This window comes from Gorilla gorilla, chromosome 14 (genome assembly GCF_029281585.2).
Source record: "Gorilla gorilla gorilla isolate KB3781 chromosome 14, NHGRI_mGorGor1-v2.1_pri, whole genome shotgun sequence".
Lineage (NCBI taxonomy): Eukaryota > Metazoa > Chordata > Mammalia > Primates > Hominidae > Gorilla > Gorilla gorilla.
In genome coordinates, this window is record NC_073238.2 from 74673762 (window position 1) to 74696658 (window position 22897).

The 22897-nt window shown below is 37.2% G+C and overlaps 1 protein-coding gene across 5 annotated transcripts in view; it reads right to left on the reverse strand.

Moving 5' to 3' along the window:
* The window catches only part of DIAPH3 (diaphanous related formin 3), a 490541-nt gene that overhangs the window by 357641 nt on the left and 110003 nt on the right, over window positions 1-22897 (reverse strand). For all 5 annotated transcript variants that reach the window (XM_055360754.2, XM_055360755.2, XM_055360758.2 and 2 more), the window contains one exon: window positions 12114-12244. In XM_055360754.2, coding sequence (XP_055216729.2) covers window positions 12114-12244 — 131 coding nt within the window. The remainder of the gene's footprint in view (window positions 1-12113; window positions 12245-22897) is intronic.

Here is a 22897-nt window from a genome sequence, read left to right on the forward strand (position 1 = left end):
AGCCACACATATAGACTCAAGAGTACAAAGGCTCAAAACAAGTGCACAAGAAATGTTTTTCTGATCTCTAAAGATGTGTTGTCCAATAGGGCAGCCTCTAGACACATGTGGCTATTTAAATTCTGAATTTAAATCCTAATCACACTAGCAATATTTCAAGTGCTCAACAGCCACATGTGGTAAGTAGCTTCTGTAATGAACAAGACAGACATAGACCATTTTTGTCATTGTAGAAAGTTCTATCAGGCTTCTGTTCAAATGCGCTAAACTTCTACTTAGCCCTGCAGAGGGACTGCAGGTGATATCAGTGGCTCTAACATTCTTTTGGGTGTTTCTTTCATATTATTGCATTAGGCCATTCTTGCATTGCTATAAAGAAATGCCTGAGGCTTGATAATTTATAAAGAAAAGAGGTTAATTGGCTCGCAGTTCTGCAGGTTGTACAGGAGGTATGGCGCCAGCATCTCCTCTGCTTCTGGGAAGGCCTTAAGAAGCTTCTAATCATGGCAGAAGGTGAAGGGGTAGCAGGCATGTCACATGGCCAGAGCCAGAGTGTGTGTGTTGGCTGGAGAGGGGGTGGGGAGGCAAACTTGTAAATGATGAGATCTTACAAGAACTCACTCACTATCACAAAGACAGCACCAAGCCATGAGGGATCTGACCCATGATCCAAACACCTCCCCCAGGCCCCACCTCCAGCACTAGAGATTACAATTCACCATGAGATTTGGGTGGGGACAAATATCCAATCTGTATCAGTCTGCCCCAGCCCCTCCCAAATATCATATCCTTTTCAAATTGCAAAATGTGATCATGCCTTCCTAATAGTCCCCCAAAGTCTTAATTCATTCCAGCATTAACTCTAAAGTCCAAAGTGCAAAGTCTCATCTGAGACAAGGTGAGTCCCTTTTACTTACAAGCCTGTAAAATCAAAAACAAGTCATTTACTTCCAAGATACAATGGGGGTACAGATATTAGGTAAACGTTCCCATTCCAAATGGGAAAAATCAGCCAAAACAAAGGGGCTATAGGCCCTAAGCAAGTTTGAAACCCAGTAGGGCAGTCATTAAATCTTTTTTTTTTTTTTTTTTGAGATGGGGTCTTTCGCTTTGTCACCAGGCTGGAGTGCACTGGCACGATCTTGGCTCACTGCAACCTCCGCCTCCCAGGTTCAAGCAATTCTCCTGCCTCAGCCTCCTGAGTAGCTGGGACTATAGGCACAGGCCACCATGCCCAGCTAATTTTTGTATTTTTAGTAGAGGCGGGGTTTCACCACGTTGGCCAAGATGGTCTCAATCTCTTGACCTCATGATCCACCGCCTTGGCCTTCCAGGCGTGAGTCACCACACCTGGCCTGCAGTCATTAAATGTTAAAGCTCCAAAATAATCTTCTTGACTCTGTGTCCCACATCCAGGCCACATTGGTACAAGGGGTGGGCTCCCAAGGCCTTAGGTAGCTCTGCCCCTGTGGCTTTGCAAGGTGCACCACCCACAGCTGCTCTCAGATGCCAGCATTGAGTGTCTATGGCTTTTCCAGGTGTAGGGTGCAAGCTGCTGGTCAATCTACCATTCTTGGGTCTGAAGAGCAGTGACCCTCTTCTCACAGCTCAACTAGGTAGTGCCCCATTGGGGACTCTGTAAGTGGTCCAACCCCACATTTCGCCTTGGTACTACCTTAGCAGAGGTTCTATGTGAGGATTCTGCCAGCCCCTACAGCAGTGTTCTACCTGGACACCCAGGCTTTCTCCATATATCCTCTAAAATCTAGGCGGAGGCTACCAAACCTCAACTCTTGCACTCTGTGCACCCACAGGCTTAACACCACATGAAAGTCACCAAGACTTACAGCTTGCACTCTCTGGAGCTGTGGCCCAAGCTGTACCAGGGCCACTTTGAGCTAAAGCTGGAGCCGGAGTGGCAGGGAAGCAGGGAGCAGTGTCTCAAGGCTGCACAGAGCAGCAGGGTCCCAGGCCTGGCACTCAAAACTATTCTTCCCCAGGAGGCTGTGGGCCAGTGATGGGAGGGGCTGCCAAAGGTCTCTGAAATGTCTTCAAGGTTTTTCCCTCATTGTCTTAGACATTAACTCTTGGCTCCTTTTTAGTTATGCAAATTTGTCTAGCAAGTAGTTGCTCCACAGCCTTCTTGAGTTCCTCTCTGAAAAAACCTTTTTCTTTGCCACATGGGCAGGCTGCAAATTTTCCAAACCTTTATGCTCTTCTTCCTGTTCAAATATAAATTTCTTCACTCCAACATTGGAACATAGGCAATTACAAGAAACCAGGCCACATCTTGAATGCTTTGGTGCTTAGAAATTTCTTCCACCAGATACCCTAAATCACTCTGAAGTTCAACCTTCCACAAATCCCAAGGGCAGAAGCAAAATGCAGCCAAATTCTTTGCTAAGGCATACCATGCATGACCTTTGCTCTGGTTCCCAATAAGTTCCTCATTTGCATCTGAGACCTCTTCAGCATGGATTTCACTGTCCATATTACTATTAGCATTTTGGTCACAATCATTTAATGAGTCGCGAGGAAGTTTCAAACTTTCCCTTATTTCCCATATTCTTCTGAGATCTCCAAATTCTTCCAACCTCTGCCCATCACCCAGTACCAAAGTTCCTTCCACATTTTCAGATATTTTTACAGCAAATGCCCCACTCTTTTTTTACCAATTTTCTGCATTAAGCAATTCTTGCATTTCTATAAAAAAAATCTGCATCTGGGTAATTTCTAAGGAAAAGAGGTTTAATTGGCTCATGGTTCTGCAGGCTGCACAGGAAGCATGACACCAGCATCTGCTTGCCTTCTGGGTCGGCCTTAGGAAGCTTGGTGGAAGGTGAAGGGGGAACGGGCACATCACATGGTGAGACCAGGAGCAAGAAAGAGAGTGTGGGCAGAGGTGACATACACTTTTAAATGACCAGATCTCATGAAAATTCACTCACTATTGCAAAGACAGCACCAAGCTCATTGGGATCTACTCCCGTGAGCCTAACGCCTCCCACCAGGCCCCACCTTCAGCACTGGGGATTACAATTCAACAGGAGATCTGAGCAAGAATAAATATCCAAACTATATCAATTATTATTTATGAAATTTAATATACAAGAAGCTGAAATAAACTGTACCTGTTCCTTTCAGATATATACTGCCCCTCTAATAAAAGAACTAGAAATCCATCATCAATCTAATTGACAGAGTTTTACTCTTAAAAAGTTTTCTGAATGATAAAAATTAAAACTTCTTCTATTGTCAATGTGATGCCTTCCTTTGTATTAAGGCCTTTCTTCATGTATAGATATGTAAGGGAATACCAAGATAAACATCATCATTTTAAAAATCTTTTACTTAACCGACTTGGCAATACTCTAAGACATAATAACAAGCCCAGAAAATTAATCTAAGGAATAAACTATACTGATTCTTTGTATGTAGAGTACTAATAACTAGAGGCTTTAGTATCTGCAGTTCAATAATTTCTCTCATTGAAAATATTTATCTTTCAACAGAAACCAAAGAAACCAAAATATTCAGTTAATAACTTCATACTGATAGCTGTAAAGCCATAAACACATAAGGTTTACATTCTCAGAAAACAGGCATTAACAATTAAAAAGAAAGAAAGTTTATTATATTCCACCTTTACATCCATAAGAAACTGTAAAGTTTAATGAGGTTTTTTTTCCAAATTGTTTTGGTTTAACACTCTACCTTCTGTTGTTGTCTTTTAAACAGTAAACTGATAGTTTCAAATAATTAGGTTTGTTTTGTTTTGTTTTGTTTTGCTTTAAGAGGCAGGGACTCACTGTGTTGCCCATGCTAGAGTACAGTGGCTATTCACAAGCACAATCCCACTACTGTTCAGCATGGGAGTTTAATCTACTCTGTTTCTGACCTGGGCCGGTTCACCTCTCCTTGGGCAATTTGGTGATCTGTTGTGCTCAGGAGGTCACCATATTGATGCTGAACTTAGTGTGGACACCTGATTGGCACAGTGTACCACAGCCCAGAATTCCTGGACTCAAGAGATCCTCCTGCCTCAGCCTCCCAAGTAACCGGGACTACAGGCATGTGCCACCATGCCCAGCTCAAATAATTAGGTTTTAGTTACATTTTCTCCCCGTTATACTTAAGTATCCGTAATATAGGGTCCAAAATCTATTTTTTAATAGAGTAGTTGAATTTAACTAATCTAGACATACATGAGCTCTCGTAGTTATATGAAACTGCGTTAAAAATGAAGATTTTGGATTCTGTGTCACATTGTGACTCACTTTACATGTTAACAGAATTTTTTTTAAAAAGTCAATCTTGGCCATTTAAACAGCTATATTTTAAATAAACTGGGAGATATACATGGCAGACATATATACCATATATATGTATATATGCCATGTATATATGTACAGCATATATAGATATAGATATAACTTTAAAAAATAGATTTGGAGCACTTTACAATTCCAGGCCCTCTCAGGTCAACTATAAATTGAGCTGAGTAGCTCTTATTTACCATCTATAGAATACACGTGTCTGTTAAAAGCAATTAATAAATTTTCCATGTGCTCTTTGTTTACTGTTAACCCTGTATTCAAAGCCAAAGCTTTTAAGATACAGATACACTTTGAAACCAAATATTTATACAACATTTTGCTACATCTATAAACCAAAAAAAAGCTATAGAATGAATGACAGTATACAAAAGAAGCAGCCTCCTACCCCTAGGGAACATTCAGTCTTCTAGAGGTCTCTTAGAGAAATGGTGCTAGGTTTGGAAGGACTGTGAAAGCATGAGAAAGTAATGGCTTGTCCTTTGAAAATATAAAGTTAGTACTTATTTGAAAACATTAATAGTTACTTTCTTCCACGACATTTTTTCATTAATATTTCATCAATTTGACATGCTTTTAGAAAGGACAGCCACATGACTTAAAATTAGAAGGTATTTTCAACAAATATTTATTTAATAAGCAATGCTACTTGTCATAAACATTACAAACTCTGAATGGCAATTAAGAAATAATAGAAGGCATATTTGAAGATAGATGGCAGTGTCAAAATAATAAAGAAGAATATTAATATCCTACCTAATACTTTTTGACTTCTTATTGGAAAGTAATCTTGAAAAAATGCCTTTAAGAGGTACAAGTAGGCACATCTCTCTAATGAAAACTCTGTTTAAAAAATGCATCCCACTAATATTTTTAATTTACCAGAGGAGATGTTTCTACAACTTCTATGATGAACTATATTGCTGATTCCCTCATCCCAGCTACAGGCTGTTACACCGATGACTGCCAGGGACCATAACTATAGCACTTCCTGTCAGACATACTTCACCTCTCCTTTTCTATTCCTTAATACCTGGTATAAAGCCCACTCCCTCCCTTAGCCTCATCCTGCTAAGCCAGCACTCCCTGCTGAAGGGAAACCTCCTTAGATCACTCTTCTATTCCCTTGGGACTCTCTTGAGATTAATGTCCAATCATCCTTGCAGATTTTAAAAAATAATCTTCAATCTGTCAGTGTTTATTTTCTTTATAATAGTCTCACCATCTGGAATATAACATTGAGAATGTAATAATAATGTAGTTAATATATCAAAGAAGTGGATATGCAGAACCAAGGCCCCTTAGGCAGCACTGTCTAATAGAATTGCTTACAATGACAGAAATGGCCTATATATATATATATTGTCCAAAATGGTAGCCACTAACTACATGTGGCTATCAAGCAATTAATATGTTGTTGTGTTTTTTTTTCATTCATTTTTAGTTAACTAAATTTAAATAGCCACAGGCAGCTAGTGGCTACCATATTGAATAACAGGAAAGAAAACAGAGCTGACTGCATTACTTACCTCCGTGGTATCAATATCAAAGAGAAAGGAAGAAAAGAGAGAAAGAAAAACAAAGGAAAGGAAAAAGAGAAAAGATATACACCCAATAAAACCTTTACTCCACCTGCCCCTTTCAGAAATTATCACTACTAGTATCAAAATGAATCTGAATATATCATTAATTCTCAAACACTTTTTAACCTAAGGTGAATTTTTAATAAGTTTTTATAACTTGTTAATCTAAAATTCTAAAACATGTCATGCAAATCTAAAAAACATATCCAGAATGGAGTAGAGAGAGACAAATAAATGCAAAGTATTAATGATAGAATAGGAAATAATAAAGTATAGAGCAAGATGGTCTAACATATACAAAATTAGAGGGGAAAAGGCAATACTTGACAAAACAATGGCAAAATTTTCACAGAAAGATACCCATCATATTCAAAAAGCCAAAAAAAATTCCCTATCAGAATAAAAAACAAAGAAATCTCACCCAGACACGTAAAAGAAACTCTACAACACCAAAGATAAAAAAAAAATCATAGAATCAGACAAAGAGAAAAGGCAGATTACCTGGAAAGGAATCAGTTTTACTAAACGCCAAGTTCTCAAAAACAGCAATGAAAGCCAGAAGAGAAAATAGGGTCTTCAATGTGTTAAGCATAGATATCTAAAACCCTCAACTGCATCTCAATTGCATGCCCTAGGAAGGCTATCCTTCCAAAGCAAAGGCAAATAGATATTTTGAGACATTAAGTATAATAACAAAAAAAAAAATTGTGGGTCAACCTGATTAAATATCATTTTTAAAAAAGATATTTTCAAACAGAATTTTGCCATCACACTCTCATTAAGGAATCTTAATAATATACTTAAAGCAAAAGTAAAATAATCGGGGGGCGGGGACAAAAATCAAAAAGAATGATGTGTGTAGAAACATATATACATATTTATAATATGACTCAATAATAGTAAAATCTAACTTATTAAAAGAAAACAGATACACTGAAATTTCACTCAAAACTAGCATACAAGTGAAAAAAGATTTTAAAGTATTCTTTGGTTCAAGAGAAGAGATACTGCTTACTTTTGTACCTTTGAAGTACATGCAAGTTAAATTTCTTTTTAAAGTGTGTTCATGTTAAATTTCTAAGATTAGAATTAGATTAGTAAATGAGGAAAAATAAAATAAGAAATTAAATATCAATCCAAAAGAAGTTAAGGAGAATAAAGAGGAAGGATGAATATAGAAAAGGAAGAAGCAGAAAGAAGAGATGAGGAGGAGCAGGAGCAGTTTGGATGATGAACCTGGAAAAAGTAGCATAAATTAAAAATTCAAAATGAAACATCAGATACAAATTCCAACATATTTTCACAATTGATACAAAAAGTTAAAACTACCAGATAAAGACAAAGATTATCAGATGGGATAAAAAAAATTATTCATATGCTATTTATAATAGATATTCCTAAAATACAAGGTATGAAAATGATTAGTTGGGAAAAATGTAAACAGCTGCACACATCAAGATGGATAAATCTATGAAACAATATTGAGACGAAATACAACTCTCAGAAGAATGCATGGAAGATGACTGGTTAACATACAGTTCAAAAACATATAAAACCAAACAGTAGGTTAATTAGGAATATGTATATACTAAAACTATAATAGAAAGGAATGATAAACCCAAAACTCAGGATAGTGGTTACCACAGAATAGTAGGGGGAAGGGGTGTTTAGGAATGAATGAGGGTATAGGATTAAGAAGGGATGAAAGGAAGCTTCAAAGCTATAGGCAATATTATATGTCTCAGCCTCATTAGTAGGCAAGGAGATGCGTGTTATATTGTTATGATAAATTGTCTTTTGGAAATGTTTAATATTTAATTTAAAAATTTAAAGTAAGTCAAAGTATTAGCAACTTCAAATTTCTGATCTTGAAAGACTTCCTCAGATCATGTTGATAAAAATGAGTACACTGATCTCACTGCTTGTCACAAGTTTTTCTGTCTTTACACATGTGACATATGGTATGAACTAGATCAACTCCGAAATCAAGATGTTCCACCTGCTTTGTGTTTTTAATCCCAGAAATGAAGAAAAAATGGATTCCAAAAACGACACTTATTAAATGGAATAATGACATTCAAAGGCTGTTTACTTGTTTTCACATAAACACATACATTTCTGCAAAATTTTCCAAAATGATTTTCTCAAAATTATAGTTATCAACTTAAGAATCTCTTTAGAAATCTAACAAAAAGATAACTTTATGAGAAAATTATTCTTGTTAATTTGAAAATGAAAATTTTAACTATGATTAATGGAAAATAATGCCTAAAATTTCAAAACACAAAAACCTGATAAGCCTAGATTTTGAGACAAAAAATCTTACCCTTGACAGGCACGTCAAATTAAGAAAATAAAGATACCTTCTATCACTAATTTGCTATATGCATAGATGAGTATGATCTATAAATGCTTGATATCAATCAAAATGATGTTGCTGTCTACCTTTTTATGTTTCTACCCAAATGTATTCCATAGTTCAAACATAATTATTGACTATGTCAAGATCCACTAAAAATAATATTTGATAATTTGAAGAAATTGGTCTTTTCCCTGGTGTTCAGAACTAGCTCAAAACTGTCACCGAGAATACTAGATAATCAATAAATAACAAATAGAAGACGTTTGTGATCTCTACATCAAATCTTCATAAAGCAAGGCAAATAATCTAGTATTTAGCATACTGATTTTCACATAATTCATAGAGAGTAAAAGGCTGACATGGCTCACAATTGCTAGGCAGTTTCAGAAGTTGAAGATTGGCTCTAAAAATATTACATATCCAGAGCCAAGAGGGGAGAGCTAATTGGGAGTACAGAGGAGTCTACTTTTTCCTTGATTTCTTTCTCTTTTTTTTTTTTTGAGATAGAGTCTCACTCTATTGTCCAGGCTGGAGTGCAGTGGCATGATCTCAGGTCACTGCAACCTCTGCCTCCCAGGTTCAAGGGATTCTCGTGCTTCAGCTTCCCAAGTGGCAGGGAGTACAGGCATGCATCACCACGCCCAGATAATTTTTGTATTTTTAGTAGAGACGGGGTTTCACCATGTTGGCCAGACTGGTCTCAAACTCCTGGCCTCAAGTGATCTGCCCGTCTCAGCCTCCCAAAGTGCCAGGACTACAGGTATGAGCCACCGTACTCAGCCTTCCTTCATTTTTTATTTAAATAAATCCTGAACCTACACCAGCATTGGAAAACCATCAATCAGTTCAATTTTCTTTTTTGTTCTATTCAGACATTTTAAAAACTTTAACTCTAATTTACTTAATGATATTACAGGTCTAACAATGATCTCAAACTTTAGAAAAATTAGAAATTCTTTTTAGTCACATACTGTATAAAAATTAAAAACTGATTCAAAGAGCAGGCATATCATAACGAACAGGAAAGTCCAAAAACTTGATCACAGGCATAACTTCCAAGTTTTACATGTCCAGCTAAGTCATTTCTCTAATTGGAACACTGGACAAAGAAATATTCAAAAGTATCTTCTTGAGCCTGGCACAGTGGCTTACACCTGTAATCCCAGCACTTTGGGAGGCCGAGGCGTGTGGATCATTAGAGGTCAGGAATTCAAGACCAGCCTGGCCAATATGGTGAGGCCTGTCTCTACTAAAAATACAAAAATTAGCCAGGCGCGTACCTGTAATCCCAGCTACTCGGGAGGCTGAGGCAGGAGAATCGCTTGAACTCGGGAGATGGAGGCTGCAGTGATCCGAGATTGCACCACTGCCCTCCAGCCTGGGCAACAGAGTGAGACTCCATCTCAAAAAAAAAAAAAAAAAAAAAAAAAAAAAGGATCTTCTCAATTTTCTCTCTAAATAAAGTGGCATGATTTCTTTTCAATTTAAAAAAACTACTTCATGGATTCCTAATAACATATTCTAGAATTGTCCATCCTTAGAGAAACAATTCCACCAGTTTCTAGTTTTTCTTCTTTAAATAAGGTTCAAATGAACCAGACACAGCATAATTTCCCAGTGTTTTTAGGTAAAATCACAATAATAACCCATTGTAAGATGCATGAATTCATATATAAAAACCTTCTATTTTGTTTTCTTTTGTTAGCACAGACATCTACTTTTGAGTAGATGAAGAAGAGGAGAATAATAGTAGTAGTAAATAAACGGTCTACTCCTCATTATATTGAAAAACTATGAATATTTCCAGTGCCCACTAGCTGACAGATAAACTGAGAAATGAGTGAGAATTGTCTCCCCAGTCAACACCCCCAGTACCCTTTCTATGTTTAAACTCCACAGAAATACGGTGTGAATCTGCTTTGTTTACTCAAGCCCCACACCCAACATACTACTGGAAAACAGCAGGTGCTCAATAATTTTTTTTTTCGCTCTCGCACTCAAGCTGGAATGCAGTGGCATGATGCCAGCTCACTGCAATCTCCACCTCCTAGGTTCAAGCGATTCTCCTGCCTCAGCCTCCTGAATAGCTGGGATTACAGGCGTCTGCCACCATGCCTGGCTAATTTTTGTAATTTTAGTAGAGACGGGGTTTCGCCATGTTAGCCAGGCTGGTCTGGAATGCCCGACCTCAAGTGACCCACCTGCCTCGACCTCCCAAAGTGCTGGGATTACAGGCTTGAGCCTGTAATATATATTTTTAAATGAACCTGGCCAAATATATTTTTAAATGAACATATTTTACAGGCAAAGATTAAGCTGGACACCAAAGCTCTTCATTTATGAATATATCTGTCAAATAAATTCCCCAATCCATTCTCAGTTTCTAACACTAGCCAAGGTAAGACTAAAGAAGGCTAAAATTAAAACCTCATTGTTTCAATCAACAAATCTTTATGGAGCATTTCCTACATGCTAAACAGCGTGTCTGGTAACGCGAGGTAAATTACACATATAAAGCCCTAGTCTCATGCCAACCATTAGTTTGCAGTCTAGAGGACAGACTGGAAATGGCAAAATATGGAAAAATAAAGTTGAAGTATACTAAAGTTTCTTTGTTGACTCATCATACTCCTTAGTTAAATCTCACTCAGTCTCACATCTCAGCAGGTAAGGTTGTTTTCTTTTAAATGCATGTACAGTCAAGGATTTCTGCATACTATATCCTAGCCACAGAAATGTCCAAAAAAGTAATAATCAGAGCAAATTCTTCTCCATATCATGAACCTCCAATTATAGTATGCAATTCTAGTCTTCAGAACACACACACACACACGTATATATACATGACTACATATACATATATTCTTATGCAGAAATAATCATTCATTTCTTACACAATAAAAACCCAAAACTGATCTACAATCCTTGTAGCTCTGAAATTCTCTGTTTCTGACTGTTTAGGTATTTCATAACAACTTCTGCTTGAATTTTTTCAAGAATACTCTTGTTTAGCCACCCACCTAATTCAGAGTTAGCAAATGGCCTCTGAATAGACTGAAATCTCTCTTTTTAAGCACCACAATTAACATACATGATATATTTCAGGTACATCTTCCTGATTTTTGTTTTTTTAACAAGTCTGTCTCCTACCATGCAATAATCTGACAAGTTTAAATATGTCCAGTTTATCAAAATATATTTACACTGATTGTTCAATTTTGTTCACAACTATTTCTTAGAGGCACCAAAAATTAGCCCCATTCCAAAACTGACTTATGGAAACACCTATGGTATTGTTTTCAGATAAAATACAGGATACAAACTTAAATTAGGACTTCAGATAAACAGTGTGCGTGTGTCTAGAATTGAATATTTCTGGTCGTTCTGTACTTTTATTTGGTAAATATAGCAATACTAACCTATAGGCCCCTACAACGACATCATTTCCAACAACAGAAAAAATTAATTAGTGGTATTTCTTACTGTGTCAAATAAGATCAGCAAGTAAATATACAATGACAAAATTCAGGGTGAAACTCAGTCATATTAAATTAATAGTTTCTCACATGACAATTGTCTTTTAGAAAACACCTTAAGTTTCTAAAAATTCTATGTGGGCAAAAGGCTTTTTTACAGTCCCTGAGCAATGTATCACTCAGTAATAAATGCAAAAGGTACTATTGAGACTATATTTCTTCCTGCATATAAATATTAGGTATTCAGTTTGTACTTTGAGAAACTGTTGAGGTTTACCAGGCAAAATGAAAAAAAGTATTAAACTAAAAGAACACATTAATGACATTTGCCCTGTTGGTGTTCAAATAGATGAATTACCTCACAGGATTGCTGGTCAAAGACACTCGGAGAGACTCCAGGCATGTGACAAGTCTCTCATCTGCAGACCCCATTTTCAGCTCATGAATGAATTCCTGAGGTGAGATCTGTCGGCTTCTCTTAAGACTTCCCTATAAAATAAGTCAAAAAATGTTTTGATTAATACCGCATGGAGATTACCCATTAAAAAATAACAAGTTAATCTCCCTAACAGCAGCACATAACTACTATAATTAGCACTATTTGGGCAAGGGTGGTAAATAATTTCCTTACTTCTGCCCAAAAATCTATGAATTCATAATCTGTGGTATCCACAAAAGATAGTAATATAACATCAGAAGGTGTGCAAATTGAAATAACTGCCTTCTCAAATGTAAAATGACATGGAGAACAATTGTATACTATAGAAAATATCTTAAAATGCAGTAATATTTTTAGGCACACACAAAATAAAATTCAAAACTCAATACAAGAACTACCCTATTAAAATTAGTATTCTGAGCAGTGTAGAAAAGGCTATTAGGTATTAATTCATTCAACTATCACTATAAGCCTAGTTCTAGGCACTGTAGACACATGGATTAACAAAAAGCGAAGTCTGGAAGAAATGCAAGCAAGAAAATAATAATTTTCTTTACAGTCTAGTTCCTGTAACACAGCACCAAGAGACTCAAAGAAAGAACATCTAACTTGGCAGAACAGATCAGGGAAGCTTGCAAAACAGGGGTACATCTTCCTGGTTTTTCTTTTGTAAGTAAGCATTAGGGAGGCAAAGAATGAGAAAGGAATTAATTTCCAGACCAAAACATAACAGGCACGTACACATGCAGAGAAAAACAAAAACATGCAACTGAAGACAGAGGCCAGATCGTGGAGTGATAGAGCACTACTATGCAATTAGCTCTCCTGGGGAGTTTTGGAAGGATCACTCCAGTGTGAAATATGAATTAGAAGAGTTAGAGTTCACTCATTATTCAACAACATTAAGTACCTACTAAATACTGGGCACTGTTTTAAGTACTGAGAATAGAGCAGAGATGAAAGAAGAATAAGAGATCGAACTTCCTACCTACATGTAGCTTTACTACATATGGGGAGAAACAGGTAATACATAAAATAACGAAAATGCATTGCACTGTAAATAATACATGCTGTAGAGAAGAATAAAAGCAGGAAAGAGAATAAGTAGCTTCATATGAGACATGCAATTTTAAACAGGATGGTCAAAGAAAGCCTCACAGAGAAGACTTCAAAGGCCTCAAACTTGAGTGTTTAAATAAAAAGTCTGAAGGAGATAAGACAGCTAACCATGCATATACAGGAAAAAAAAATGCTGTGATGGAGAGAACTGTAGGTTTTACAGTCCACTCAAAGAACTTGGACTTTTACTCTGAGATCAGAAGCAGAGATCTGTTGAGAAGGTATCTATATAGCCTAGATAGGAAATGATGAGGATGGTGAACTAACAATAAAGTTTTGAATTATATTATTTGAATTACAGATTCACCATCCAACGGCAGGAAATGAATTGTGTAAGTTCAAAAGAAGATCAGGTGAAGTGGTAGGAAATTAGGTGTTTTTCATGTTTTTTGTTTATATTAATTTACTATAATGTTATTCAAAAAAACATTCCCAATAAAGCAAAACAAATTAGCACTGTAAAGACGGGTTATTTTTATTCATGTCATTATCAAAGTAGTAATTCAATAAAGAAGAATTCAATGGTACAATCTCCGAAAATAAAAGGGGAAATGGTGAAAGCTATGAAAATGAACATCCGATTATTTTTACCACAGTCACTGATATCATTCAAAGAACATATTCAACTTGTACCAACAGAGCACTTAATGATGTCTGTTTTTGCTCTGAATTACCAAAGGATTGATTGTTCAACAGAGAAAATTTAGAAAACACAGAAAAGCAACAGGAACAAAGGTGCCTCAAAATAACTACTGTTAATATATTTCTACATAAAGCATTTTTCTCATATATAGAGAGAATATTAATATATTTGCATATATTTATATTTTAAAACATATATGACATGGTTTGGCCGTGTCCCCACCCAAATCCATCTTGAATAGTAGTTTCTATAATCCCATGTTTTGGGAGGGATCCAGTAGGAGGTAATTGAATCATGAGGACGGTTACCTCCATGCTGTTCTCGTGATAGTCAGTGAGTTCTCACGAGATCTGATGGTTTTAAAAGGGGCTTTTCCCCCAACTTTGCTTGGCACTTCTTGCCTGCTGCCATGTAAGATGTGACTTTGCTCTTCCTTTGCCTTCTGCCATGATTGTGAGGCCTCCCCAGCCATGTGAAACTGTGAGTACATTAAACCTTTTTATTTATAAATTACCCAGTCTCAGCTGGGTGCAGTGGCTCACGCCTGTAATCCCAGCACTTTGGGAGGCTGAGGCGGGCGGATCACCTGAGGTCGGGAGTTCGAGACCAGCCTGACCAACATGGAGAAACCCATCTCTACTAAAAGTACAAAATTAGCTGAGCGTGGTGGCACATGCCTATAATCCCAGCTACTCAGGAGGCTGAGGCAGGAGAATCGCTTGAACCTGGGAGGTGGAGGTTGCGGTGAGCAGAGATCGTGCCATTTTACTCCAGCCTGGGCAACAAGATTGAAACTCCGTCTCAAAATAAAAATAAAAATAAAAATAAATAAATTATCCAGTCTCAGGTACATCTTATTAGCAGCGTGAGAAAAAACTAATACAATACACTTTACTTATTTAAAACATCGTTTGATACCTATTGTTCTATAGGCTATTATCTTTAAGCAATATTTCATGAACATATTCCAATTCAAAACATAAGCCGTAAAGAATATGACCTCTTCCTGCCTACAGACTATTGCATTACTTACTTAATTAGTCCCTGGCTCTTGGGCAAGTAGGTTGTTTACAATTTCTTGATATCATAAATTTTTCAAGTTTCCTGTGTGTGCTGTCAGGCCAATATTTTTATCCAAAAATATAGCAGTGGAGGTTAACTAGATGATCTCTTGCAGCCCATTCTAAATTTATTACCGAAAAACTTGCAATTTGGGTAGGATCAAAATAAACCACAACTGAATAAATAGATTTTTTTCTTCAACAATAAGTAAGCTCCATGTAGCAAATACTTTTTAAGTATGAGAATAACCAATAAGTGCATGTGGATAAGAATAAAAGTGATATTAAAAGATAAAAAACAAAAACCACCTATCCTACATCTTAGCCCTGTCTCACAAAGACAATAATTCTTAATTCCTTTAACAGTTTCTTCTGATAGTTACTTAATATGTCTAATGTACCTGATATTTTTAGATTTCCAAATATTCATTATTACCTTTGATTTGTATTATGAAAAATAAGGATTTAATTATCTTCAAACATTGGAACCTCTTCTCTTCCAACTCCTGAATAGCAATAGGTAAACTCAATTGAACCAAAAGATGCCATTCCATGAAATGAGAGCTAACTGAACCCACACTTTATAAAGTCCTTACAGCTACATCCCTAAAGAGATGAGTTCAGGCATCCAAAAATCTTAATGCTTTAGTTCATTTTATTATCACTAAATAGGATATTATATGTCCCAATCATAAAATGCTCAATTACTGTAAGGATATAAACAGACACTTTTCAACAGAAGACATTTATGTGGCCAAAAGACATATAAAAAAAAGCTCATCATCACTGGTCATTAGAGAAATGCAAATCAAAACCAAAATGAGATACCATCTCACGCCAGTTAGAATGGCGATCATTAAAAAGTCAGGAAACAACAGATGCTGGAGAGGATGTGTAGAAATAGGAACACTTTTACACTGTTGGTGAGAGTGTAAATAGTTCAACCATTGTGGAAGACAGTATGGTGATTCCTCAGGGATCTCGAACTAGAAATACCATTTGACCGAGCAATCCCATTACTGGGTATACACCCAAAGGATTATAAATCATGCTGCTATAAAGACACATGCACACGTATGTTTATTGCAGCACTGTTCACAATAGCAAAGACTTGGAACCAACCCAAATGCCCACCAATGATAGACTGGATAAAGAAAATGTGGCACATATACACCATGGAATACTATGCAGCCATAAAAAAAGAATGAGTTCATGTCCTTTGCAGGGACACAGATGAAGCTGGAAACGCAGGGACACAGATGAAGCTGGAAACCATCATTCTCAGCAAACTAACAACAAGAACAGAAAACCAAACACCACATGTTCTCACTCATAAGTTGGAGTTGAACAATGAGAACACATGGACATAGGGAGGGGAACTTCACATACCCGGGCTTTTCAGGGGGTTGGGGGGCTAAGAGAGGGATAGCATTAGGACAAATACCTAATGTAAATGATGGGTTGATGGGTGCAGCAAATCACCATGACACGTGTATACCTATGTAACAAACCTGCACGTTCTGCACTTGTATCCCAGAAATTAAAGTATTATTTTAAAAAAAGAAAAAGGAAATACCTATAGATAAAACTACAACACATTTGTGGAGAGAAATTGAGGACAACCTACAAAAATAAACGTTATACCATACTCACAGATCAGAAGACTTAATTTTATTAAGAAATCCATTAAGTACATTTTCTGAAAAAAAATCCATAGATTCAATCAATGATTACTGTCAAAATCCCATCAAGTGTTTTGTAGAAATTGAAAACTACATTCTAAAATTTATATGAAAATAAAGGAGACCTAAAATAGGAAAAACAATTGTGATAAAGAACAAAGTTGGGGAGCTTACACTATCTGATTTCAAGATTAACTGTAAATCTATAGCAATCAAATTAGAGTGACACAGGCATCAGTGGAATAGAGAGTCCAGAAATATATCATCAATGATTTTCACAAAAGTTGTCAATATGATTCAATGGGGGGAAGAAGAATCTCTTCAACAAATGGTGCTAGAACAATTGGACTTTCATATGAAAGAAAGTGAACCTGGATCCTAGACCTAAAAGTAAAAGCTAAAACTATAAAACATCTAGAAGAAAACAGGTAAAAATCCTCCTTGCCTTGGAGAAGGCAAAGATTTCTTAAATAGGACACAAAGAGTACTAGCTATAAAACTAAAATATTGTACCTCATTAAATTCAAAAGTCTCTTATTAAATTAGTTTCAGTAAGGAAATGAAAGGTAAGCACAAACCAGGAGAAAATATTTGCAATACAGTTAAGAACTGTATAGTGTCTGAGATTTCAACTGTATAGAGTCTGAGATTTCAACTTACAAGCTAAGTTAGCCTGTTACTATTTCACAGATGCTGGCAGAAAACACAGGACTCCTGGATTAGAGCCAAAGGACTTCATTATGCATGTGTTGGGTCCCTAACCCACCCAGTCACATGGGAACAATGCAGGGCCCATGGTGAATGCCTGCACATGCAGTGGATTGCATCATAAGAGAAGAACACAAAGCTTGGGGGATTCACCATTTTTATAGTGAGCAGTAATAGGCATGCTCATTGTGCAGAGAGAGGCAAAACCTCGCCTCTCCAGGCTACTCACTGCAAATGCAACTCAGAAAAATGGGATGGGTAAAGAGCAATCAAACCTTGCATTCTTGGCATAGCCAGCAAGTAGATGTAGGGAAACTCAGGACCCATGGAAGACTGCCTCTCCCAATGATACATTTCATAAACGACTAGTATTCAGAATAAAGAACTCCTATAACTCAATAGTAATAAGACAAATTAATAAACAGATTAAAAACTTCATAACAGAAGATATGTGAATGGCCAATAATCACATGAGGACATGTTCAAGATCACCTGTCAGTAGAGGAATTCAAATTGGAACAACAAATGAGGGAGTGCTACACAGTCCCTATAGTAGTCTCCTAGAGTAGTGAGAATTTGATACTCCTGGAACTCTTCTACACTACTGGTGGACATATAAAATGATACTGTCACCCTGGAAGATGTTTCTTTTAAGTTAAATATACATTGCCCATATTATTCAGCAATTGCAGTTAGGTGTTAAGCACGAAGAAAAAAATGAAAAAAATCTATGATGTATGGAATACCTTTATTCTTAATAGTCAAAATCTGAGAACAACCCAAGTATTCATCAACAAATTATAGTATAATCACACAATGAAATACTATGCAGCAATAAAAAGAATTCACTTCTGATAAATGCAACAAGACAAAGGAATCAAAAAATTATGCTAGGTTGAAGTAGCCCAAACAAAAAGTACACAGTGGATGGTTCTATTTATATGAAAAACCAAAACTAACCTGTCAATCTTTTCTCTAGGACCATTACAATTCAGGCACAGAAGCAGAGCTATTAAATTTGGTGTGTTTGGCTGGAGGATAGGATTAAAAGGAGACAACAATTTAAATAGGGCAGCAAGTAGATTTAACCAATAAACACTGGGAAAGACAGACTAAATCCACTAGCTAACGATAATTACTTCAGCCATATTGAACTGTCCAACTTGAACAATTTGTTGCCTCAAGGATTCTGCATTCCCACCTGAGAATCCTGCCTCTAACACCCTCCGCCCTTACCCAAACCCTCACCACCACTACTACAACCCTTACCCAGGCCTACTCCTAAACATTGGTTAGACCTGGGCTGAGAGTGGCTTCCCATAAAAGGCCTCTCGTGAGCCACGCAATGGGTCCCTTCCCCCAGTCTATGGATTCATTTTTCATAACTCTTACTCTGTATTAAAATAACTTTCATTACTACTTATTATTTAAAGGATATATTGAACACCTATTGTGTGCCAAGTACTGTTTACATGATGCAGACACAGGAGTGAAGTAAAAGTCAAAGATGAGTCCTAGGACTTCGGTCTATGCCAAAACATGGTACCATCTACTTAGATGGGGGAGACAGAATAAAGAGAGTGAGTGATAGGGGAAATAGCTATTTAAGAGCCTCTAGAGAAAATAATATCTTTTGTTCTAAGAAAATAACGCTTGTGCGGCTAAGCGTGGTAGCTCATGCCTGTAATTCCGGCAATTTGGGAGGCTGGGGCAGGAAGATTGCTAGAGGCCGGGAGTTTGAAAACATACTGGGCAACACAGTGAGACCCCATCTCTACAAAAAACATTTTTCTTAATTAACCCAGCATGGTGGTGCATGCCAGTAGATCTAGATACTCAGGAGACTGAGGTTGGAAGATCACTTGAGCCCAGGAGTTTGAGGTTGCCATGAGCCATGATCACGCCACTGTACTCCAGCCTAGGCAACAGAGCAAAACTGTGTCTCAAAAAAAGAAAAGACAGACAGAAAGAAAATATCACTTGTGCAGAGACCAGAATGAAGAGGAGAGGACATGGGAAAGCTGAGAAAAAGAACTTCTAGCAAACAGAAGAGAAAATACAAAGCCTTGTGGCAGGAATGAACTTGGCATATTTAGAGGACAGTAAGAAGACTCAGTGAACACGATAAGAGTTACAGATGACAAGGACAGACAGAAAAGGCAGGGCTCCGATCCTCTAGGCAGGCAGCTGAAAAACTACAGCCTGAGTGTCAAATGTTTTTGTATGATCTTGGGGCTGAGAATAATTTTTACATTTTCAAATGCTTGTTAAAAAGAAGAGGAAGAGAATGAAGAGGAGGAGGAGGAGGAAGAAGTGAAGAAATCAGAAGCAGCAGCAGTAGCAGATGCAACTGAGACCATATGTGACAAAGTCTAAAATATTTACTGTGTGGCCATTTAAGAAAAAGTATGCCATCCCCTGATAGGATCTTATAAACCATGGTAAGGACTTTAGGTTTTATTCTGAGTGGGATGGATAAGTATTGGAGAGTTCTGAGCATAGAAAGTATAAGATGAAATAAACATTTTTTAAGGATTTTTCTAACTACTGTGTGGCAACAGACTATACATGGCAAAACGTGAAACAAGGAGGTCAGTTAGAAGACTACTGCATTGTCTGGTCAAGAGTTGTTGGTAGCCTGGCATAAGATGTAGTGATGGAAAACATTAGATGTCCTCAATATGAAAATAAATTTTCAATGTACAGCAGACAGGAGGCTGGTAGTTTAGATGTAAGAATGAAAAAAGTAAACTGTGAAGATGATGTCCAGGTTTTTGTTCTCAGCAAGTAAATGAATACTGTCTACTGATCACTGTGACATTGAAAAGACCAGTTTTAGTGGTGGATTAGGGATAAGCCTGATCACAAATTCAAGAAGAAAAGCAAGAAGAATGGACAACTCTTAGGAGATTTTCTGTAAAGGGGAAAAAAGAACTGGGGCAGTGGCTAGAGGGAATCCTGGGGTATAATTTGGGGGGAGTGGGGAAAAAAAAATATATATATATATATGGTAATGTTTGCATGCTGATGAGAATGACCAAGAAAAGGAAACAAAACTGATGATGCAGGGAGGTAGGTACAGGCTCAGAAAAACAAACAAGCAGCCAAACAAGGTGGCTCACGCCTGTAATCCCAACACTTTGGGAGGCCAAGACGGGTGGATCATCTGAGGTCAGGTGTTAGAGACCAGCCTGGCCAACATGTCAAAACCCTGTCTCTATTAAAAATATAAAAATTAGCCAGGCATGGTGGCGCATGCCTGTAATCCAAGCTACTTGGGAGGCTGAGGCAGGACAATTGCTTGAACCTGGGAAGCAGAGGTTGCAGTAAGCTGAGATCACACCATTGCACTCCAGCCTGGGCAACAAGAAACTCCATCTCAAAAAAAAACAAGCAAACAAAAACCACTTGAGTAGATGACAGAGGATGTGCCCTACTATACAAGGGGAGAGACTGACCTTATACAGCTGCAAGGAAAGTTTATCACTGTAAAAAGAGCAAAAGCAGAGTTTAAGGGAACAGATTCTGGTACCTTGTCAGATCTGATGATTAGAAAGTGAGGTATGGCAGTTCTATTCTGATTACATCAACATTCTCAGTGAAAAAAGCAGCAATATAATCAACTAAAAGTGAGAACACCGAGCTGAAGGTAGGAAATTGTTTTCAGGAAGTAAAGAATTGCAATAAAAATGGTCATGTGGTAGGATATCGGAGCACTGTTAAGGGCTTGCTTATTAACTGTGGTCATTCAAAAAAGACTAGTCAGTGTAGCAGCTACCTGCTTCCTCCCAGATGCATGCTGTGCTGAGGTGCAGATGCAGAGGAGGGGGGCAATTTAGTTTAACTAAGGGCAGGGTTTATATGAACGATGAGGCAAACAAACTGATGGTATGTGTGAGAGTGAAGATCTGAGGGTGTTAAGTATATAAGGAGAGAAGTAAGGGCATGGCAGGAACAGGGAGGTGACGAACATGAAACATGTAAAGTCAGTGGGTCAGAATTGCCAAAGGGATTGCAAAATTCTTAAAGTGAGGGCACTAAGTAAATAGGAAAGATAGACAGTGCACAGGAAAGGAAGTCTGTAAATCATATTTAGAAGTGGTATTTTACTGTCCCAGGTGACTGAGATTGGGTGAAAAAACAAAGTTCACTAGGAGTGATAAAGTCAAGTAAATGAGAAAGTGGGATGTTGGACAGATCACATATGTGAATAATGAACTCATTAGGGATGATGGAGGTGGTAGTAGCATAAGGAAAAGCAATCAACTAGGTAGCCCAGTCTTCAAGGTATAAGAAGTCTGTCATACATGCCAGCATCTCTGTGTGATGCCATCTTCTCCACTAGAATACATCCTACAGGGCAGTGTCTGCATCTGCCTAATTCATCACTGTAACACCAATTCTTTGCAAAGTGAATGGCTTTCAGTGAATGAATGAAGTTGAAATAAAATGGAAGGTATACATAGACTAAGGGTTAAAATAAGAAAAGAGCAAAGGCGGGCGGATCACCTGAGGTCAGGAGTTCAAGACCAGCCTGGCCAACATAGTGAAACCCCGTCTCTACTAAAAATACAAAAATTAGCCAGGTTTGGTAGGATCCATCTGTAGTCCCAGCTACTTGGGAGGCTGAGGCAGGAGAATCACTTGAACCCAGGAGGCAGAGGTTGTAGTGAGCTGAGATCGTGCCACTGCACTCCAGCCTGGTGACAGAGCCAGACTCCGTCTTAAAAAAAAAAAAAAGAAATGATAATAAGAAAGAAGAAAAGTCACACACACCTCTTAAATTAAAGAAATAGGAAATAGACCAGAGAGACTATTTTTCAACACAATTAACTACCTTTTATTATATTACTATCCAAACACAGGTATAGAAAGAAAGGAAATTGAGGTGGAAAATATTATATTACAAGAATAATCAGAAATACTCCTTTTAAGAACAGCTCTTGTATTTCATTTTACATAACTTCAAAGGAAGAGGGAAGTACGGGGGGGCAGGAAAGGATACTCACGGCTGCATATCTTTAAGTCCATTAGCCATGAAGATGAAAATACTTAGAAAGCTTTATCCCCTATGGTATCAAAACACATTAGTGAGATAAGGATGTCTGCCTGACATCACAAAAATTAGAAGGATATTTATCCAACATAATTTTTAAATCTTTTTAAATCCTTTAGCAAATTTTATTCTAAAATACCAAATGCAGCATAGAAAGAAAAGTACATAGATTCCTCTTATCATATTCTTTATTAAATGTATTCTAAGGTAGAAAAAGTAATATACCCTTTCCCATACCATTTCTGTTTGTCTAAAACTAAATGCTCTTTCTTTTGCTAGGTAACTATTACAGGTAATGGTAACCCTCCCCTTTGACCTGTCTTGAAAAGATTACTTTGTCCCTACCTAAATGACTACATTTCATCTCAGTTCAGGTGTAACACTTATTCAGTGTATGTTCACTCACTATTCTATCTCATTGTTTGCTTTATTCA